Source organism: Doryrhamphus excisus, linkage group LG2, assembly GCF_037039965.1.
Source record: "Doryrhamphus excisus strain RoL-2023G ecotype Guam linkage group LG2, RoL_Dexc_Guam_v1.1, whole genome shotgun sequence".
NCBI lineage: Eukaryota > Metazoa > Chordata > Actinopteri > Syngnathiformes > Syngnathidae > Doryrhamphus > Doryrhamphus excisus.
In genome coordinates, this window is record NC_136358.1 from 29,613,253 (window position 1) to 29,630,752 (window position 17,500).

The window sequence follows — 17,500 nt, forward strand, 5'->3', positions numbered from 1 at the left end:
TTATTTTGGTAGCGCTTCCTGTCTGTCCCGGGTTGTGTCCGCCTGCTTTGCTTTTTCCTTTTTCACTAGCAACTGTTGCTATTTGTGTTCTCCTTCTATTTAGGTCAGGTGTGGCCATCTTAGTTTATCCGTGCTTGCCTCGCTACTGCAACCGTCTTTGCTGGTGTTCTGCTGCTGCTTATCAGCCACAATTATTACAAAGGAAACTTTTTACCTGCATCGGGTCTCCTGCGCTCTGCATACTGGGGTCGAGCCACAATGCCAAAGCCAATACTTCCAAAACATGACTTGTATCGTATTTTTTCAATAGTTGCAGACTAGTTGCACGTTTGAAGTCTTTGTGTGAGTTCATCCATAATTTCACCTCTTTAGGGTACGTGTACATTGTACCTTCAGATTTAGTGTTCCCCTCCAGTTGCAGGGGATTAAAAAGTTTGGGCACCCCTGATATATTTCAAAATGTTCCTCTGTAAATGATTGGTTGTTAGATCATCCATTCCAGGCAAAGACATCCTATAGCAGACCAACACAGGGAAGGTTGAGACGTCAAATGGACTTTATCGGATTTAAGCAAAGTAGGCAATCATTATTTCAACAAAAGTAGGCAGGTGTATGAGTTTGCATGTTCTCCACGTGCATGCGTGGCAAACACGTGTTAGCTTGATTGGCCACTCCAAATTGTCCATAGGTATGAATGTGAGTGTGAATGGTTGTTGGTCTATATGTGCCCTGGGATTGGCTGGCCACCAGTCCAGGGTGGACCCCGCCTCTCGTCTGAGGACAGCTGGGATAGGCTCCAGCACCCCCACAACCCGAATGAGGATAAGCGGGATAGAAAATGGATGGACGAACAAACTTGAGTATTGTAATATATTTTTAAGGCTGTAAAACTCAACATGCATTTTATACGCTTGTTCTCTTGTTTAAACACTCCTCAAAAAAGTTCAAACCTTCATGTCAATTTTCATGATCAACTTTCTGGGTCGGCTTCCGCGTATTTCACTCCTCTGGCCGTGTCTTATTTTATTATGACAACTTGTCAGAGGGAAAATAGAGCATAGCTCCTCAGGAAGGAAGGGAACTTTCCTTTATTGATATAAAGTTCCAGCAAAAGACAGCAGGTGAGCACAATACGGATGAGCACGGCTCGCCCTTGTCACTTGATATGCATGTACATATGCATGTACATAAGTACTACACAGGTACTCGTATGCTCTGTTTACAGCATGCTGTCCTTTGGCCATGCGTCGGTGTGGGTTGCGTTGTTTTGAAACAGAGCGCTCAAGTGGAAAGTTGACAGCTGTGTAGTTAAGTGTGACATGGCCATCCGTGGCTTTTTATCGCATTTAAAGCCACTTAACATTTAGCGGCGCCCAGACGAGCAGTCGCTGACTTCATATTGCAGGAGGAATATTGTTTTGCAGTCACGGGGTGTGTTTGTGTCGTGGAGCTCTGCACGATCTTTGTAGCCCGTCAGAAGGAAGCAGCCAACAAGCTAACAAGTGGACAAACAATGGAGATTCTGCTGTTGGAAGCAGACCAGCAACTTTCCTCTACCAGCAAGTACGAAAGACATCAGGTGTTTCACCTCCAGGCACAGATGTTCATGCTAATGTTTGTGCTAAAGAGCCTTGTGACTGTTTTGCACCATCACGCCAACAACCGAGGCAGACATTTTTCTCTTCTATTCTCTTGTGTGCCTTCGAGCTTGCAGAGGAGAGAGGAAAGGAAAGTCTTGTGCTGTTTGTGTTCAGGGTTCCATCGCTGAGGGGATCAGATGTTGGATCCGATTAGACGGGATTAAAAATCAGCGCGTGTTCAACAACGGAGGCTTAGAATGGAATGAGAAGCTAAGCGTGCATCTGTGATGGAGCCTGGACGCCTCAAGCTAACGTTTACTTGATCTACTTCATAACCATGAATAAGCAGTAATGGCCACTTAGCAGTCCATCTATATTAGATGACATCTTTTTTTGTTGGTTATTCACATACAGGTTGGCATTTTAAGCATTTTTACTCATTCTCTGACTCTGTTTTTTCAATTTTTTTTTTTAATTCAGTCTTGTTTTTTATCACTTTGAGTACATTTGGCCATTCAACATTCCTTTTTACTTTTGTTTGTTGTCACATTTGATTGAATTTATTTTCACTTTTGTCTGCAATGCAAGCATTTTAGGTGTTTTCTACAGTGGAACCTCAGTTTGTTTGTTTTTCAGTTCATTTAATTGCCATATTGTGTACAATATGGCGCGCATCTTGCGGTGTTATTAATAATAATAATGCGTGATTCCCACTGTGTTCTTCATGTATTTTTATCACAAATCGTCCTTAGCTTCTAACAAAAAAGCTAGTCTGCCGAGTGACAAAATGGCAACCAGAACCAGAAGTCAGCGATGTAGCCCATCTTTGATCTGTGAGCTCACGCTCAAAAACATGTTTTTATATTTGATCATGCATAAAACAATTGTAAATATAGCAGACAAACACGGGCGCCAATTCCTGTTTTGTCAGTCGTTATTTCTTCAATTGAATTTAATGATTGAATTCACTTCAATGATGTTTTTCACGCTTTTTATCAAAATTCTGGCAAATGAGGTGGAAAAACATCCATCCATCCATTTTCTACCGCTTATCTTCACTAGGGTCGCGGGAGTGCTGGAGCCTATCCCAGCTGTCTTGGGGCGAGAGGCGGGGTCTACCCCAATCCCAGAGCACATATAGACCAACAACCATTCTCACCCACAATCATACCTATGGACAATTTGGAGTGGCCAATTAACCTAGCATGTTTTTGGAATGGGGGAGGAAATCCACGCATGCACGAGGAGAACATGCAAACTCCACACAGAGATGGCCGAGCGGGGACTCAAACCCCCGTCTAGCTGTGTGCCCTGCACGCTAACCAGTCTAAAAATTCCAGAAATAAAAAGACACAACGTGTCTTTGGGAAGCCCAACATCAACAATGACATCTTCAGACAAGATGTTTGGAGTGCCAGGCCAGATTCAGCATGGAAACAGCAGAGCAGGCAGGTGTGAAGTAAACCAATAAATCCGTCTTCCAAGAGCTGCCGCGTATTGGGATGGTGGAAAGCAACGGTATGAGCCCATGCCGTCTCCCACCAAGACAACCGGTTTCTGTTGCCAGGCGACATCTTTGTGTCCTTTCTGCTGCCTGTTTTATGACAGTTGAGTCCGACATTTATCCGAGTATGTGGCTCCGTCGCCACCGTCCAATCAGCTGCTGCAGGGTTAATTTCATTTCCAAGTAACAGCAATGGTGGATGTTTAAGTTAGAGGCATTTTTTCCTGTGCTGTAAATAATCATTTCTTCTGTGGTGGCCAGCATACCCGCTTTGTTATTGTTACTTATTGTTACTGTGAAAACTCATGACATGGCTTTAATAATGATTTGGAGGGCATGAGAAAGTGTGTTCTGACCAGGAAGAGGGTGGGATATCATGCTTGGGGCATGTCTGAAAGTTAGCGCCCTCTAGGCAGCTAACTTTCCTGTCCATTTCATAATGCCGATGAGCTGATGAGCAAATGACCGGTACGTTTAACTCCCTTAATTATCACATTAATGATGCTGCGTGGCAACATCAAGTGCAGCTCGTGTCATTTTGAGGAGTTGATGACTATGTCAGGGGTTGCCTACAGCCATAGCTGTTAATGTTTACGTTTTGCTCAGAGACCCCTACGTAATCGGCCTTTGTAGCCCCCGCATCTGGAGTCTCCACGGGAGACACGGCGTTAGGAGGTGTGGCTGCTTCTGTAAAGTTCAGGCAGGAAGAGCTTGTCAAATGTTGGACTTCTTAGCCAAGTTTCCAATTTCGGAACACATCGGGGAACGCTGATCCGTTTGGACATCTCACATCGTGAGTTTGCATGTTCTCCCCGTGCGCGCGTGGGTTTTCCCTGGGTATTCTGGCTTCCTCCCCCATTCCAAAAACATGCATGTTAGCTTAACCGGAGACTCTAAACTGTCCATCGCTACGAATGTGAGTGTGAATGCTTGTCTATGCCGTATGTGCTCTGCCATTGGCTGACTACCCGTCCAAGGTGTACTCCGCCTCTCCACTAATGTCAGCTGGGATAGGCTCCAGCACAGCCCCATGACCCTAGCGAGGACAGTGCAACATAGAAAATCAATGAAGAAAGTCCAATCACTAGCGTGCATATTCCCAGTGGGACACGGGAGGGACTCCATGGGTTGGAATATTGGACTGTCTCCGCGTGTCAACGGAAAGGTTAGGAAAGGATCCTCGTGAATCAATAATGCATCTATTGGACTCGCAGGACCTTTTCCAGCGCTCAGGTGACACCTCAGTGGCGTCCAAATGATTCCAACAAGGTGTTCAATGACGACACGCTGCTTGCGTGCCCTTTGCAGCATCTCTAGCGCTGCTTGGGGGGGCGTCGCCCTCCGCCCTGCTGCGTCTTTGTGTCTTCTACGTCCCGTGGACACATTCATGTCGGCCACCCAATCCAGGTGACGCATTCTTCACACGTGACGCTATGCTCACGAGGCCTGATTTAAGTTACCCTGCATTATGTTCCCTTCACGCTACATGTAGTCAGCCATGGCATGTTTGATATGATGATGATATGAAGAGTGACAAAAAGCCTCTCCTCCCATTCCGTGTGGAAGTAGCATGTTTTTGGCTGCTTGCTTTGTCCTTCTTCCCCACTTTGAAGCGCTGCCCTAACTAAGTACATAATAATAATGTTATAAGTCAAACTAGCGTCCGCTGCCTCTGTCCCTGCAGTGGTCCCACAGCCTGCCCAATGTGATGTAAACAAAAAACAATAGGAGTGTAAAGGTGACTGTAGGGGTATTACTTCATTTCTACAGGCCTCTAAAAACGCTTCAAAACCATATTTAGAAAGTCAAACAGGTTTTCTTTGCTCTTGCTATGAAAATCTTTATTTGTTAACGTTGAATCCTACTCCTAAATTCACTTATCGCAGTGCAGTGGGAACCATTTACCTGTGATAAATGAGGGACGACCACATTACCCAAGCTAGAAAAGGTGAACAAATTCAATGAGCGGAAGAAATGACATCCTGGAAATAAAGCATAAATAAAACATATGTATTTATTCCTATGCCCCCCCACTGAGAAAAAACGAGCAGAATTAGGGCACACTTGCGGTTGCACTTTGTTGTGCAACACATTCAAATATGTGGGAGGAGTCAAGCACGTGTGTTATTTTTAGAATGAATTTTGATCAGGGAGAGGAAAGATAAGTCCAAGTTGCTGCATATTTCATCCACGTCATCCCCGCCATCGAAGTTACACCATCAAAACGCATTTGAAGTACTGGCGTCTGGTAAGCTTCATTCCATCCCCCCTTCTTCTCCACTGTGTCCAGATCTGCACTCCTGACCTGGTGCTGTTCCTGGCGTGCACCAACCACCGCTTGAAGGAGCGGCTCCAAAAGAGGGCGGAGCAGCAGGGCCGACCCGACGACAACCTCAAGGCCATCGACCGCCGCCTCACCAACTTTAGGCAGAACACCATCCCATTGGTCAAATACTTCCAGGAGCGTGGCCTCATCGTCACGGTAACTAACAGAAATACGGCCGTGTTGTGAGCTTTTTGAGGGTCAGCATCTTAATTGCTTTTTGCTCAGGGATTCTTTTTGAAATGATTTGAAATGTCCTGACGATGGGCGGTGTCATCGTCGCTTTCATCCAGTCTGTATTTGATTGTCATATCAGACGCCTTCATTACATTTCTTTTTTCTTGCCGATGAGAAAGACATCACGTGAAATTAGTGTCATTAGTCACTCTTATGCCTCGCGGGAAATCGGACACAGTCCGCCATGTCATCCCAGGGAAAAGCTGGGGTGCCATGCAGGCGTACACAAACGTCTTAATGAGTTGCAAACAAGCAGCAGTTAGCATCTGGCCAGCTAATGTAGCTAGTTAGTGCTAATGTTCTTCTCCTCCCAGCTGGATGCTGACCGTGATGAAGAGGAGGTATTCTGTGACATCAGCATGACTTTGGACAACAAGCTGTCACCCTCCCAAGACACGGCTGCAGGTACTACTACTACTACTACACCGACAGCACTACATAAATACACTGCTCTAGTAATGCAAGTCAATATGCTGCTTGTAGTTTGCACCGGGGGTGGGAGGATACTGCACATTTTGGGATGAATCTGTAACCACGGGGACGATATTATGCATGCTGATACCATCCATCCATCCATTTTCCTCCACTTATCCGGGTCCGGCTTGTGGGGGCAGCGGTCTCAGTAGGGAAGCCCAGTCTTCCCGGTCCCCGCGCACCTCCTCCAGCTCCACCAGGAGGACACCAAGGCGTTCCCAGGCCAGCTGTGAGACATGATCCCTCCAGCGAGTCCCAGGTCTGCCCGGGGCCTTTTCCCGACCAGGGAGGTGTCCGGGAGGCATCCGGACTAGATGCCCGAGCCACCTCAACTGGCTCCTTTGCATGTGAAGGAGAAGCGGCTCTACTCTGAGCCCCTCCCTCCACCAATCACCACCTGGTGATGAGTTGGATTAGATGAATGAGATTAGAGTTATGCTGATACTTTATGGGACATTTTTCTAGACCGTAGAATGATTTTTTGTAAAACACAAGATAAAAAATATCTCTCAACAAATGTATTTACAGCATATAGAGGGGCAATGTTTATGACCAAAATGTGTGCAAAAATGTTTCCACCTGTGTGTAGTGGTGCTTGTGTGGTTGTGTAGCTGCACATGAGTGTGGTGGTGTGAGTTTGCAAAGCTGAGACCAAACTCTCCCACTCGTTGGCTCTGTGGTTACCAGGCCAGTTGTCTTGGCAACCGCCGTTGCTCGCTAAGCTTTGTGAGAAGCGAGCCATTGTGAAGGCGACAGTGTGTGCTTTGGAATGGCATCATCTTTGTCAGCATCTACACGTTTATTTCTGTCGAGCAATGGCGGGGGGGGCACACTTTGAGCAAGCACACACAGCTGCATTGTCGCCCTGTCCTCTGCAGCAAGTCGCTTGAAAGGGGAAATTTTGTCAGAATTAAGTGCGATGTGAATAACGTTTTTTTCAGCCCAAAATCAGCTCCACAAATATTAGCAGCAGCTTATATAATACTTACACAATCAATATACACTGAAAAGAGTTGGTTATAAGCAGTTAGTTTCATACAGAAGCAGCTGGAGAGCTTAGAACATCCTTCCCTTACCAGCAACATGCAAACTCCACAACACGGAGATGGCCGAGGGTGGAATTGAACTCGGGTGTCCTCGCTGTGTGACCCGCGCGCTAACCACTCTCCTATTACAACTTTTTCCTCAACCTAGTTTTCCAAAAATGATAACATTTTTTTCTTAAAGTATTATGACTTTTAAAAAATACAGTTTTCTTAAATAGTTCAACTGTATGCTTCTATTATGTCATCATTTTTCCAAATAATCTTACAAGTCATAAAATTGCTTTTTTCTTGTTGACATATGGCATTTCAATTTTAATGCTAGTAAAGTTGCATTATTTTTACTCATAGTATTACCTTATTCTGCTCAAATTATGACTTTCTTGTTAGATTACTTTTTTCTCTAAATATCTTATCTATATGCTTGTAAAATTACTGCTTTTTTTGTTAGTTTTCTTTGTAAATGATATTTTTAGTCCGTGCTGACGTGCTGACGAAAAAGCCAAGGGCCACAAATGGTTCCCAGGCCATACTTTGGACAGCTCCACTCACATATGCACACACACAGTAGGGTTTCCTAAAAACACGTCAGAGCGTAAAATACATCAAAAACATAAATGGAATATTATGGGACTTCTGATTTTGCGTGATGTCGTGCATGTCGACTGCATGAGCAGATTGAGTCCAAAAAGTGTGGACTAGCAGATGGGGACGTGGAGGAAGTGTGTCATTGGAGTGGGAATGCGACCGCCTTGCATGTAACAAGATGGGAAAGGCACTTTCAGCGGGAAATGTCAAGATGTCCGAGCCAGATGGAAGAAGAGCATGTTGTCACTTCATGAGCTGCGTTCATGCTACCATGCTAGCATGTCACGCCCACCCTGCAATATGACACTTATTTGTACCTTTGCTAAGCCCTGAAAGCATCCATGGACATTCATTGTTGACTTGCTGAAAATGGATTCTGTGTCCAACAGTGCAACTCAGCCCTGAAAAGATGAATCTTTTCTACCAGAAAAATTCTAATCAATACAGAAGAGTCCTCAAGCACTTAGCATAAACCCTCCAGTTAACGGCTCTCTTCAATCGTGTGTGTGTTGGAGCAAATAACCGCGAGCACTCTAATTTGCACTGGGGCAAAAAACATTGCATTTTGCACCAGCGGGATTATCTCGCATTGTGTGCACTTTAAAGTGTAAAAAGTCATGTTTCATGTGTTGCACTGCTTACCATCAACTCACCTGCACTATTAATGCAGACTCAGCAATTTGCTGTTTCCTGCTATTAAGGTGCTGGTTGTGTTGGTGTGGTGTAAACACATCTTTCTCTCTTCTGTGCATTCTTAAGATATACAAAGAGCTAAACGAGACAGATCATTAACTCATTCAATACCAAAGACAAATGTATATCTTTTTATTAGGGATGTCCGATATTGGCTTTTTTTGCTGACAACCAATGTGCCGATATTGTTCATTTCTCAATTTCCGTTACCGATATCAAACGATACTGATGTGTATATCGGTATCATATATGTCATGTACTCATATCACATATGAAAACATATGTGTTTTATACAGCACTTAGCACATATCGTTTTTCATCAGGAAAAAAATCAGATACCATCAGACATTCCTACTTTTTATAGACCCGAAAGCCAGTATTTATACGTCTTTTACATTTTTTGCAACTGCACACTAATGGATGTTACTTTTAGATCAGTTTTGATGTTTGAGCTGTCACAAAAAACAAAAAAAAAATGTCACAGTGAAAGTTTTATTCAGGAAGTGATATTTTCCTGAAACTTACCCATGTTCTACTGCTGATTACTAAAGAACGGAAAAGGTAGAAACACATTTTTACTTTTTGATGCAGGAGTCTCATTTTTCTTTTCCATGTTTGTATAGCCATATAACACAATATTCTGTTTGCTTTGAAATATGGCTGGGAATGAATGAGTTAATGAACATAATATAGGACACTCCTATTCTACCTTCAAAGCCTAGTATTATAACTCGGGATGTCCGATATTGGCTTTTTTGCTGAAAACCGATATGCCGATATTGTCCAAATCTCAATTCACTCTCAAATCAACCGATACCGATATGTGTAACATGACGTAGCATGACACAGCATTTTTAAATTTTGTTGTGTGATGAGTTTAGTTTTATTTATAAGATAACACTGTGAGTCAGACTGTTATATGGTTATACTGGAATGTATACTGACCTGCGATTTCCAATGGTTTAACGAGCTCGTTGGGAGTGCACTAATAGCTTGTTATTGGCTCCTGCCAAAGAAGGAGATACCGTTTCCTCACTGACTCGCAAGTGGCACAGTATTAGTTGTAGTTCTGAAGGAAAAGGAGCCATCGAAATGTACGGTACTCTTCTGAAAGTATCCAAGTGCTGTTGGCAGTGGCTTGATGATGCGTTGGTGTGCAGGTGGTCCAAGTGAGCAGGACGTGAGTGTGCTGGCTGAAAGCAGCAAGATGGCCGACTTGGCGTGGAAGGAGGATGAGGTAACGGCCTGCATGTCTTGTGTCTTTGTCATAAAAGCAAGTGTGCATGCAGCCCACACCTACTCTCACCTTGTCCAGGGACAAGACCGTATACGTTGGTATGAAAATGTTTGGGCACCCCTGGTAATTGTCAAGAATTTCCTTTATAAATCGCTGGTTGTTGGCATCAGCAATTTCAGTGAAATATATCGTATAGCAGACAAACACAGAAAGTGTTCAATAATGACTAATCATAAGTAGGCATGTGCATACATTTGGGCACCCTTGTTTTATTGATTTGAATACCTTTAACACTAATTATTGGAATACAAAATGTGTTTGGTAAACTCAGCCAATGATGAGAAAGGGTATTTAAGGTTGTTCTCCTCTTTGCATCTTCTCTGAAGAGTAGCAACATGGGAGCCTCAAAACAACTGTCACATGACCTGAAAGCTTGTTCAACATCATGGTGTAGGGCAGGGGTCGGCAACCTTTACTATGAAAAGAGCCATTTTACCCAATGCCCACTGAAGAAAAATAGCCTGGAGCCGCAAAACATATAGTATGTTTAAAACAACATTGGAGGGAATTTGGGGGTATCAAAGTAGTTCAGATAAGAAAAGACGAGTTGGAGTACTCTTGCTAGTTTTGGAGATAAACTTACATAAATGTATGTGTAAACTACTGTAAACGTAAAAACAAGTTCCCATGCCGCTGTTTTTAAATTATCTCGAATTTATTTTTTAGATTTGTAGGTAAGTATTACTTGTTTTTCTTCATGTACTGAACTGGATAGCAGTCAGAACTCACTCAGGATGCATTCATGGTCTCAGACAAAGTTGGATTTTTTAAAACTCATTACAAAAGACGTGCATTTTCCCCACTCGGGTGTTAAAAATATTCAAGCATCGCAAAGGGAGCCACAATAAAGAGGCTGAAGAGCCACATGCGGCTCTGGAGCCGCAGGTTGCTGACCCCTGGTGTAGGGGAATGATACAACAGCGAGCTCAGAGATTTCCACTGCCAGGTACGACTCTGAGGAAATGGAAGACCACAGGCACAGTAATAGTTAAGGCGCGGAGTGACAGGCCAAGAAAAATCAGAGGCCAGGGATGGTGAGAACAGTCAAAGTCAACCCACAGACCAGCTCCAAAGACCTCCAGCATGGTCTCAGTGCAGATGGTGTCACTGTGCATCCTTCAACTATTCAGTGCACTTTGCACAAGGGGATGCTGTATGGGAAGGTCATGTACATAGAAGAGGCCTTTTCTGCACATTATTATTATTATTTGGACATACCAAGGGGCGGTATGCGTGGCGGATGAAGAACACAGCAACACACACAGACAGACACTTGCCACCCACAGTAACATTTGGTGGTGGTTCCATCATGTTGCGGGGCTGTGAGGCCAGTGCAGGTACTGGAAATCTTTTTCAAGTTGAAGGCGGCATGGTCGGTATCAGAAGATTCTTGCAAACAATGCTCAAGAATCAGTGACAAAGTTAAACCCTAAACACTGCTCCAATTCTACTAAGGCGTTCATGCAGAGGAACCAGTCCAACGTTGTGGAATGGCCATCTCAGTCCCCAGACCTAAATATGATTGGAAATCTGCGGTGTGATTTAAAGCGGGTTGTCCATGCTGGGAAGCCATCAAACCTGACTCAACTGGAGATGTTTTGGAAAGAGGAAAGGTCCAAAATACCTTCAACCAGAATCCAGACCCTCATTGGAAGCTCTAGGAAGCGTTTATTTCTGCTCAAGGAGGATCTACTAAATACTGATGTCATTTTTCTGTTGGGGTGCCCAAATGTAGGCACCTGCCTACTTTAGTTTCAATAATGATTGCAGACTTTTGGTAGGTTCTGTGTGTGTTTGTTGAAAACTGTTCATTTATGGCGCATAAACCAGGTGGAAGAGCGTTCCAGGGCCGAGTAGTAGACACAGCTAATGAGCGATTGCCCCCTTTCTTGTATTTGGACCCGGGGACCACCAGAGTTAATTGCTCAGAGGAGGGCAGTGCCCCGGCTGGCGGGTAAATTGTCAGCTGGTCTGATGAATACAACCTTTTATGACCGCGAGCATGACCGTTAATGGCCTTGACAACAAATGACAGCACCTTCATTAATTAAAGGTCCTAAACGGGGACGACTGTGTATTTTTACTTATTTGTGTGTGTGTGTGTGTATGTAGGATGAAGAGGAAGAAGAGCTGATGTACGGGGAAGGAAGGGGAGAAAGTGAGTCGATGACAAAGACTTTGACATCTTCACCCACACCAGCGCCTTTGCTAAATGTCACGTGTCATCATGCGCTAGCATACGCGCGTGTGTGTTGTCATCAGTGTGGCTCTGCATCAACAACATTGATTGTGTAATTAGTGGGGGGGGGCTGATGCTTATCTTGTCAGCTAGCTGTGGCTGTCACTCCATGAACTATTGAATGCATTGACGTCCTTGAGTCAGTCACGCCAACAACAACAAACGCTACATGACGTACATACTGTACAGGCATTACATTACATTACATTACATATTTTATTTGCACCAGTGTAGCGAAACAGTAAATAACTCCAAAATATACTTCGCCTAAATATAATTAACAGCAACTCCTATAGTTGCTGGGTGTCTGATCTAATTGGCGTAAGGCACCACGTGAACGCCACATATTGAGAGTCGCTACTTTGAAGTATCACAAGTGGTTATGTCATTAAAATGTGGTCATGCTGGTACACTCGCCCTCATCATTCATTCATTCATTCATTCACTTTCTACCGCTTATCCTCACATCAGCAGCACTATTTCTACGGACTCAATACAGCTGAGTGATACTGTCCATCCGATACCAAGCAAACACATGGCTGGCATCGACGATACAACCGCTGATACCAATACTTGGAATATGTTGAAGATTATTGAATGATATTTGTGGGTTTTGCCTTTTTAGTTAGGGATGTCCGATATTGACTTTTTTATGCCGAAATTGTCCAACTTTCAATTTCCGTTAGCGATATGTGTAACATGACATATCTCCTGTGGTCGAATGAACACAGATGTGTTCCATACAATATTTTTTTGTAATCGGTTTTCATGATCGGGAAAAAATCAGATACCGATGTCGACTGATATCACATTTAATGCTACTTTTAGCTGGCCGCCTCACAGGCCTCATTAAAACAGTGCTTACAACAGTCTGCGTAATGAAGCCGTCTTCTAGTATTTCCATTTCATAATATTCTATATAACACAAAATTCACAACTTAATTAGGGTGCCAGATTCAGACCAAAGTTACTTGCTCTCATTTTTTGTGACAGGTATCTGCACCGAACCGCCAAAGAAGCCAAAGGTCATCTTTTTGATGGGTATGTACTGTACTTGTGTTATACACACACACACACACACACGATTAGTTAGAGCTTAGACTGTGTGTGTGTGTGGGTGCGGGTTTAGGACCTCCAGGCTCGGGGAAGAGGGTACAGTGTGAGCGCATGGAGGCCAAGCTGGGCCTGCGTGGTGTTGTTATGGCTGAACTGCTCCGTCAGGAAGCGCCTGCTCCCACCAACAGGGGGCGCCACCTGCGAGACATCCTGGAGAGAGGAGAGTCCATGTCGGAGGTGAGTGTGACAAATTGAAGAACAGTGGTGTGGTGTTAGGAATGGAATATTTTCCACTCTGAGACAAGCACGGCAACCTGTCTGTGTCTGTCCATCACAGAGACATAACACACAAGACCTTTGACTTGAAACAACAGGCACACAGATTTTGTAGCTATGACACCTTTTTCATCTCCGGCTGAGGAACTATTAGCTGTCCAACCTAGCAAATATCCTGCCAGGGACCATCCATTACCCATTGTACCTCCTCTTTGACCGACGTCATAAAGGAAGATTGGTTGGACTTCACTAAACCTTGGTCGTATTTTTTGGTCTTTTGTTTTATCGAGTCTGGTAAGACCTAGAGTTTCTGGGGTGTTTAACTGTTTGTCTTATCTGTATTGGGCCATACAGTTGTCAAAATATTTTCGTTTCGTCGCATCACGATGTTCTATATATTGCCATCATTGTTAATAACTCCCTATCTTTCTTTTTGGATGTGTTGTTTTCCATTTGTAATCAAATGAGACCCTGTCATGATGTTAATTTGTAGGGAATTCTAATACCAGTGCGGTAGTGACCAATGGGCTCTTGCTGCGCTAATTCTCAAGCTTCTACCCTCGTGAGGACGGAGAATTCTTGCCTTTGCTTCCGCAACCAGTCACTACGTCCAGTCCCAGTATTGGCATTAGGCTGATTTCTCGTCAAGTCGAATCTCCACACACTCACATTCACACTTTGCAGAATCTTTCAAGCCGCCGAGTCCACCCTCGATTAAGGGATTTAAATGAGCATCGGACCCCCTCGTCCTCTGTCTGCGGAATTTCTCGGACTGCGCTGTCCCTCACACACTTGCCATTGACTAGTATTCACAAGGGTTTTACTTCTGACGCATCTCACCCTCTTTGTGCGGGGTCCTACTCCCCCACCTTTCTTTGGCCTTTCGTTCGGTTCCCCCCCAAGGAAACGTTCTTCCCTAGGTTGTCTTCCCTCCGAGGTATACCGTCAACCTAAGCATTCATTCCAGCGACGAGACCAGTCCCAGTCCCAGAAAGGGTCTCAGTGCCATGGCCACGGTCTTTCCTGGTTGTCGCTCCCCAGCTGGAATCCTCAGGTATCTTGGTGTCCGGTTCAAGAGGACCAAGTAAATGTCAGGTTTAAACACCTAGCACATTCCTAAAACACAACGAGAACAAAGGAGGAAGACAACAGCATGTGCAATTTTACTTGCGAGGAGAGCGGAGAGTCATAGTCATACTAGTAGGTTTTGTGTGAGAAATTTCAAGTCCATCCAACTTCTTATGGGGCTAAATAAGAGCAGAAGGACATAGATGCGGCGGATGTATGTGTCACGTGGTCACATATGTATGTTTGGACAAAGTTTCAGGCAAATCCCAGTCACGTGTTGTCTGTTCCAGGCGGCCATGATGGACGTGCTGTGTGAGGCGGTGGCGGTGCTGCTGCGTCAAGCGAGGGGAGTGGTCATCAGCGGCTTCCCCGCGGACGAGCAGCAGGCCCAGGAGTACGAAGCCAAGGTCACAACCTTCTCATCTTTGCTTATTCAAGTCATTGGTCAAGTTCCAGTCAATACTGAAATACATTTTCTATGCTGCTTATCCTTGTTTAAAATTCCATTTTTGCATATTTTCTATGATTGTGTCTGTTTTTTCTGTTGCTATAAATTAGCTTGTCTATATTGTAAAGTGTGTTGTACATTGTGCATAATATTGTACAGTACGGACGGCTCGGAAACTAAATCAGCAGTATCGCACATCACTGCAAGTCATCACAACAGGACGTAAACATCACTTCCTGTGTGTTGTCAGATGGGTGAGCCCACTGCCGTCCTCCTGCTCAGCTGGTCCGCCCCACAGAGTCGCCAAAGATCAGCGTCAGACAGAGACGGTGCCGCCTACTTCAGGGAGGACAGCTTCTGGGGCCACGCCCACCCAGTGCTGGAGCGCTACCGCATCAAGAACCTGCTGCACACGGTCACTACTGTTCGTTATCGTTATTACACGAATCATAACAACCACAATCATTATTCCAATAATAATCATTATGATCCTGATTGTTATTATCATTATAAGCATCATAGTAATCAGAACCATCATCAGTGTTGTAATCATTGCAATAACTTTCATATCCATCCCGCCATTTTCTATACTGCTTATCCTCACTAGGGATTAATGCTGGAGCCTACACCAGTTGACTTCGGGCGAGAGGCGGGGTCCACCCTGGACTGGTGGCCAGCCAATGACAGGGCTATTTCAATAATGATGTTCATTATTGCAACAATCATAATCGTTATTAGGGCCAGAGGTATTGCAACTGCTGTGTTTATTATTATCATTCCTTGATCGCTGGTTTGCACAAAAACTCAACAAAATTTGCAGATGCTTTCGGAGAGGTGAAAGATTTTGATATTTTGGTGGTTTGGAACCTGTGGCTCCAAAACCCACTCAGACTGGTCCATATCGACTTTTGCTCCCCTTGACCCTGTAACTTGACAGCAGCACCACGGATCGACATTGAAATCAGGCGTAGAACGTCTGTCTTGACAGGATGAGCAAAAAAGTCCATGTTCCAAAATGCACAGGAACCCTCATATGTGAGTTAAAGGGGAACTGCACTCCACAATTCACAGTCCTTATGCGAAACATGAACATGTATTTCTTTCCCGTTTTTGTGCATTCTAGGGCAAAAACACGTGAAAAGCATGAGAAAGCCAGACGCAGACATCAAAAGGGCCACATTTTTATGGCAACATAAAAATGAGAATGGTTTTTAAAGTGGGCCCACTTTCATTAAAAATGGTCATATTTGAACCAAGGCCACACGGTGGTCGAGTGGTTGGCATGTTGGCCACACAGTCCGTCAGTTAAGCGACCCACAAGAGGATAAGCGGGACAGAAAATAGATGGATGGATGGATATGTGGTACTTGTATTGATCTCACTGGCAATGACTTATTGTATCATTGCTATATTTTTATGCGTTTTTATGTATGCCTAATGACGTGGCTTTTTTTACACATCAGAGAAAACGTGTGGCCATGTCATCATTGAATACAATAAAAAACACAGACCTCCTCTTTGAATGTGACCATAAAGTGAGGTTTGAGTGAAGTTTTCCATCAAATAACCGAAGAATGACAGGAAAGCTCCAGCTTTCCAAGCTACTGGAGAAAATTGATGAAGGACGCAAGCTGACACTTTCCTCCTTGTGCAGATCGATGCTGAGAGGTCACCTGATGAAGTGTTTGCGCAGATCTGCAAGGTGATGGAGACCTCATGTCCCACATTCTGAATGACTCCGTGTGTGTGGAAGAGAAACACACACACACACACACACACACACACAGTGAATCTTCATCCATGCCATGGTGTACTGTACATGTTCCAGCTGATCTTCTTCCATTGGTCACTTCCATCCTCTCTCTCATTTACACACTGAGTGAGTCAGGGGAGGCTAGATGTGACTGACACCCCCCCCCCGCCCCGCCTCAGCTCCTGCCTAAAGACTGCTGGCATCCTCTGGTTGCACATCGTAAAAAGCTTGCAAGGCTCCCATCGAGCAACCAAGCTTTTTGCCTCCTTTGTGCTTGTTGCAAGCTTGCTAATGTGAGGCTCATATTTACATTGCAATAAATACTCCGCATTTTCCATGACTTTTTATCCATTAGGTGTGTCAGAAGTGATGGCCCCCTCTGTTGGTGACAAAGCATAACAACACGAAGTTCATTTTTCCCCGAAGAAAAATTTGGAATGAAAGGTCTCAACTGTATGCCCAGGGGCCATATTCTACCCACCATATTGTTTTATCTGGCCCACGACAACTGGGGTCATGTCAAAAAGACATTCTTTCCATTATTTTTTGTATTTTTTATTTATGGTGTAGTTTCAGTTACTTTTTACTTTTTAGATATTAAGAAATAAAATAATTTGTCTTGCTAAATGTATTTGTTTTATCAATTTTGACAGAAATTTTGTACAGCATGCAATTGGAGTTTGACTTTTTTGTTGTCAAAGCCCATTTAAAAGGAATGATAGAATATTTGGATACTCATATTTCTGCTTGGTACCTTGACTTCTTTCTATGTTAGTATGTTGGTATAAGAATACAAAGAAATGATATCATGATAATAAAATGTGTCATCATATCATGAGGTGATTATCCATTCATATAGTTTCATCGTTACCCGCCGAGGGTAACCAGAAGAGTGAAATCAAGTATGATGCCCATTTTAGA

General features: G+C 44.0%; 1 protein-coding gene across 2 annotated transcripts in view; it reads left to right on the forward strand.

Moving 5' to 3' along the window:
- The window catches only part of ak5 (adenylate kinase 5), a 28,200-nt gene extending 10,791 nt beyond the window's left edge, over window positions 1–17,409 (forward strand). Inside the window, exons 6-15 of one of the 2 annotated variants that reach the window (XM_058062134.2) lie at window positions 5,375–5,566; window positions 5,959–6,049; window positions 9,603–9,679; window positions 11,852–11,897; window positions 12,972–13,019; window positions 13,108–13,271; window positions 14,669–14,785; window positions 15,077–15,241; window positions 16,481–16,528; window positions 16,935–17,409. In XM_058062134.2, coding sequence (XP_057918117.2) covers window positions 5,375–5,566; window positions 5,959–6,049; window positions 9,603–9,679; window positions 11,852–11,897; window positions 12,972–13,019; window positions 13,108–13,271; window positions 14,669–14,785; window positions 15,077–15,241; window positions 16,481–16,528; window positions 16,935–16,949 — 963 coding nt within the window. In that variant the 3' untranslated portion in view covers window positions 16,950–17,409. Of the gene's footprint in view, window positions 1–5,374; window positions 5,567–5,958; window positions 6,050–9,602; window positions 9,680–11,851; window positions 11,898–12,971; window positions 13,020–13,107; window positions 13,272–14,668; window positions 14,786–15,076; window positions 15,242–16,480 lie in introns of both variants that reach the window. The other variant, XM_058062133.2, reaches the window with a different exon arrangement.
- Window positions 17,410–17,500: the final 91 nt, after the last annotated feature.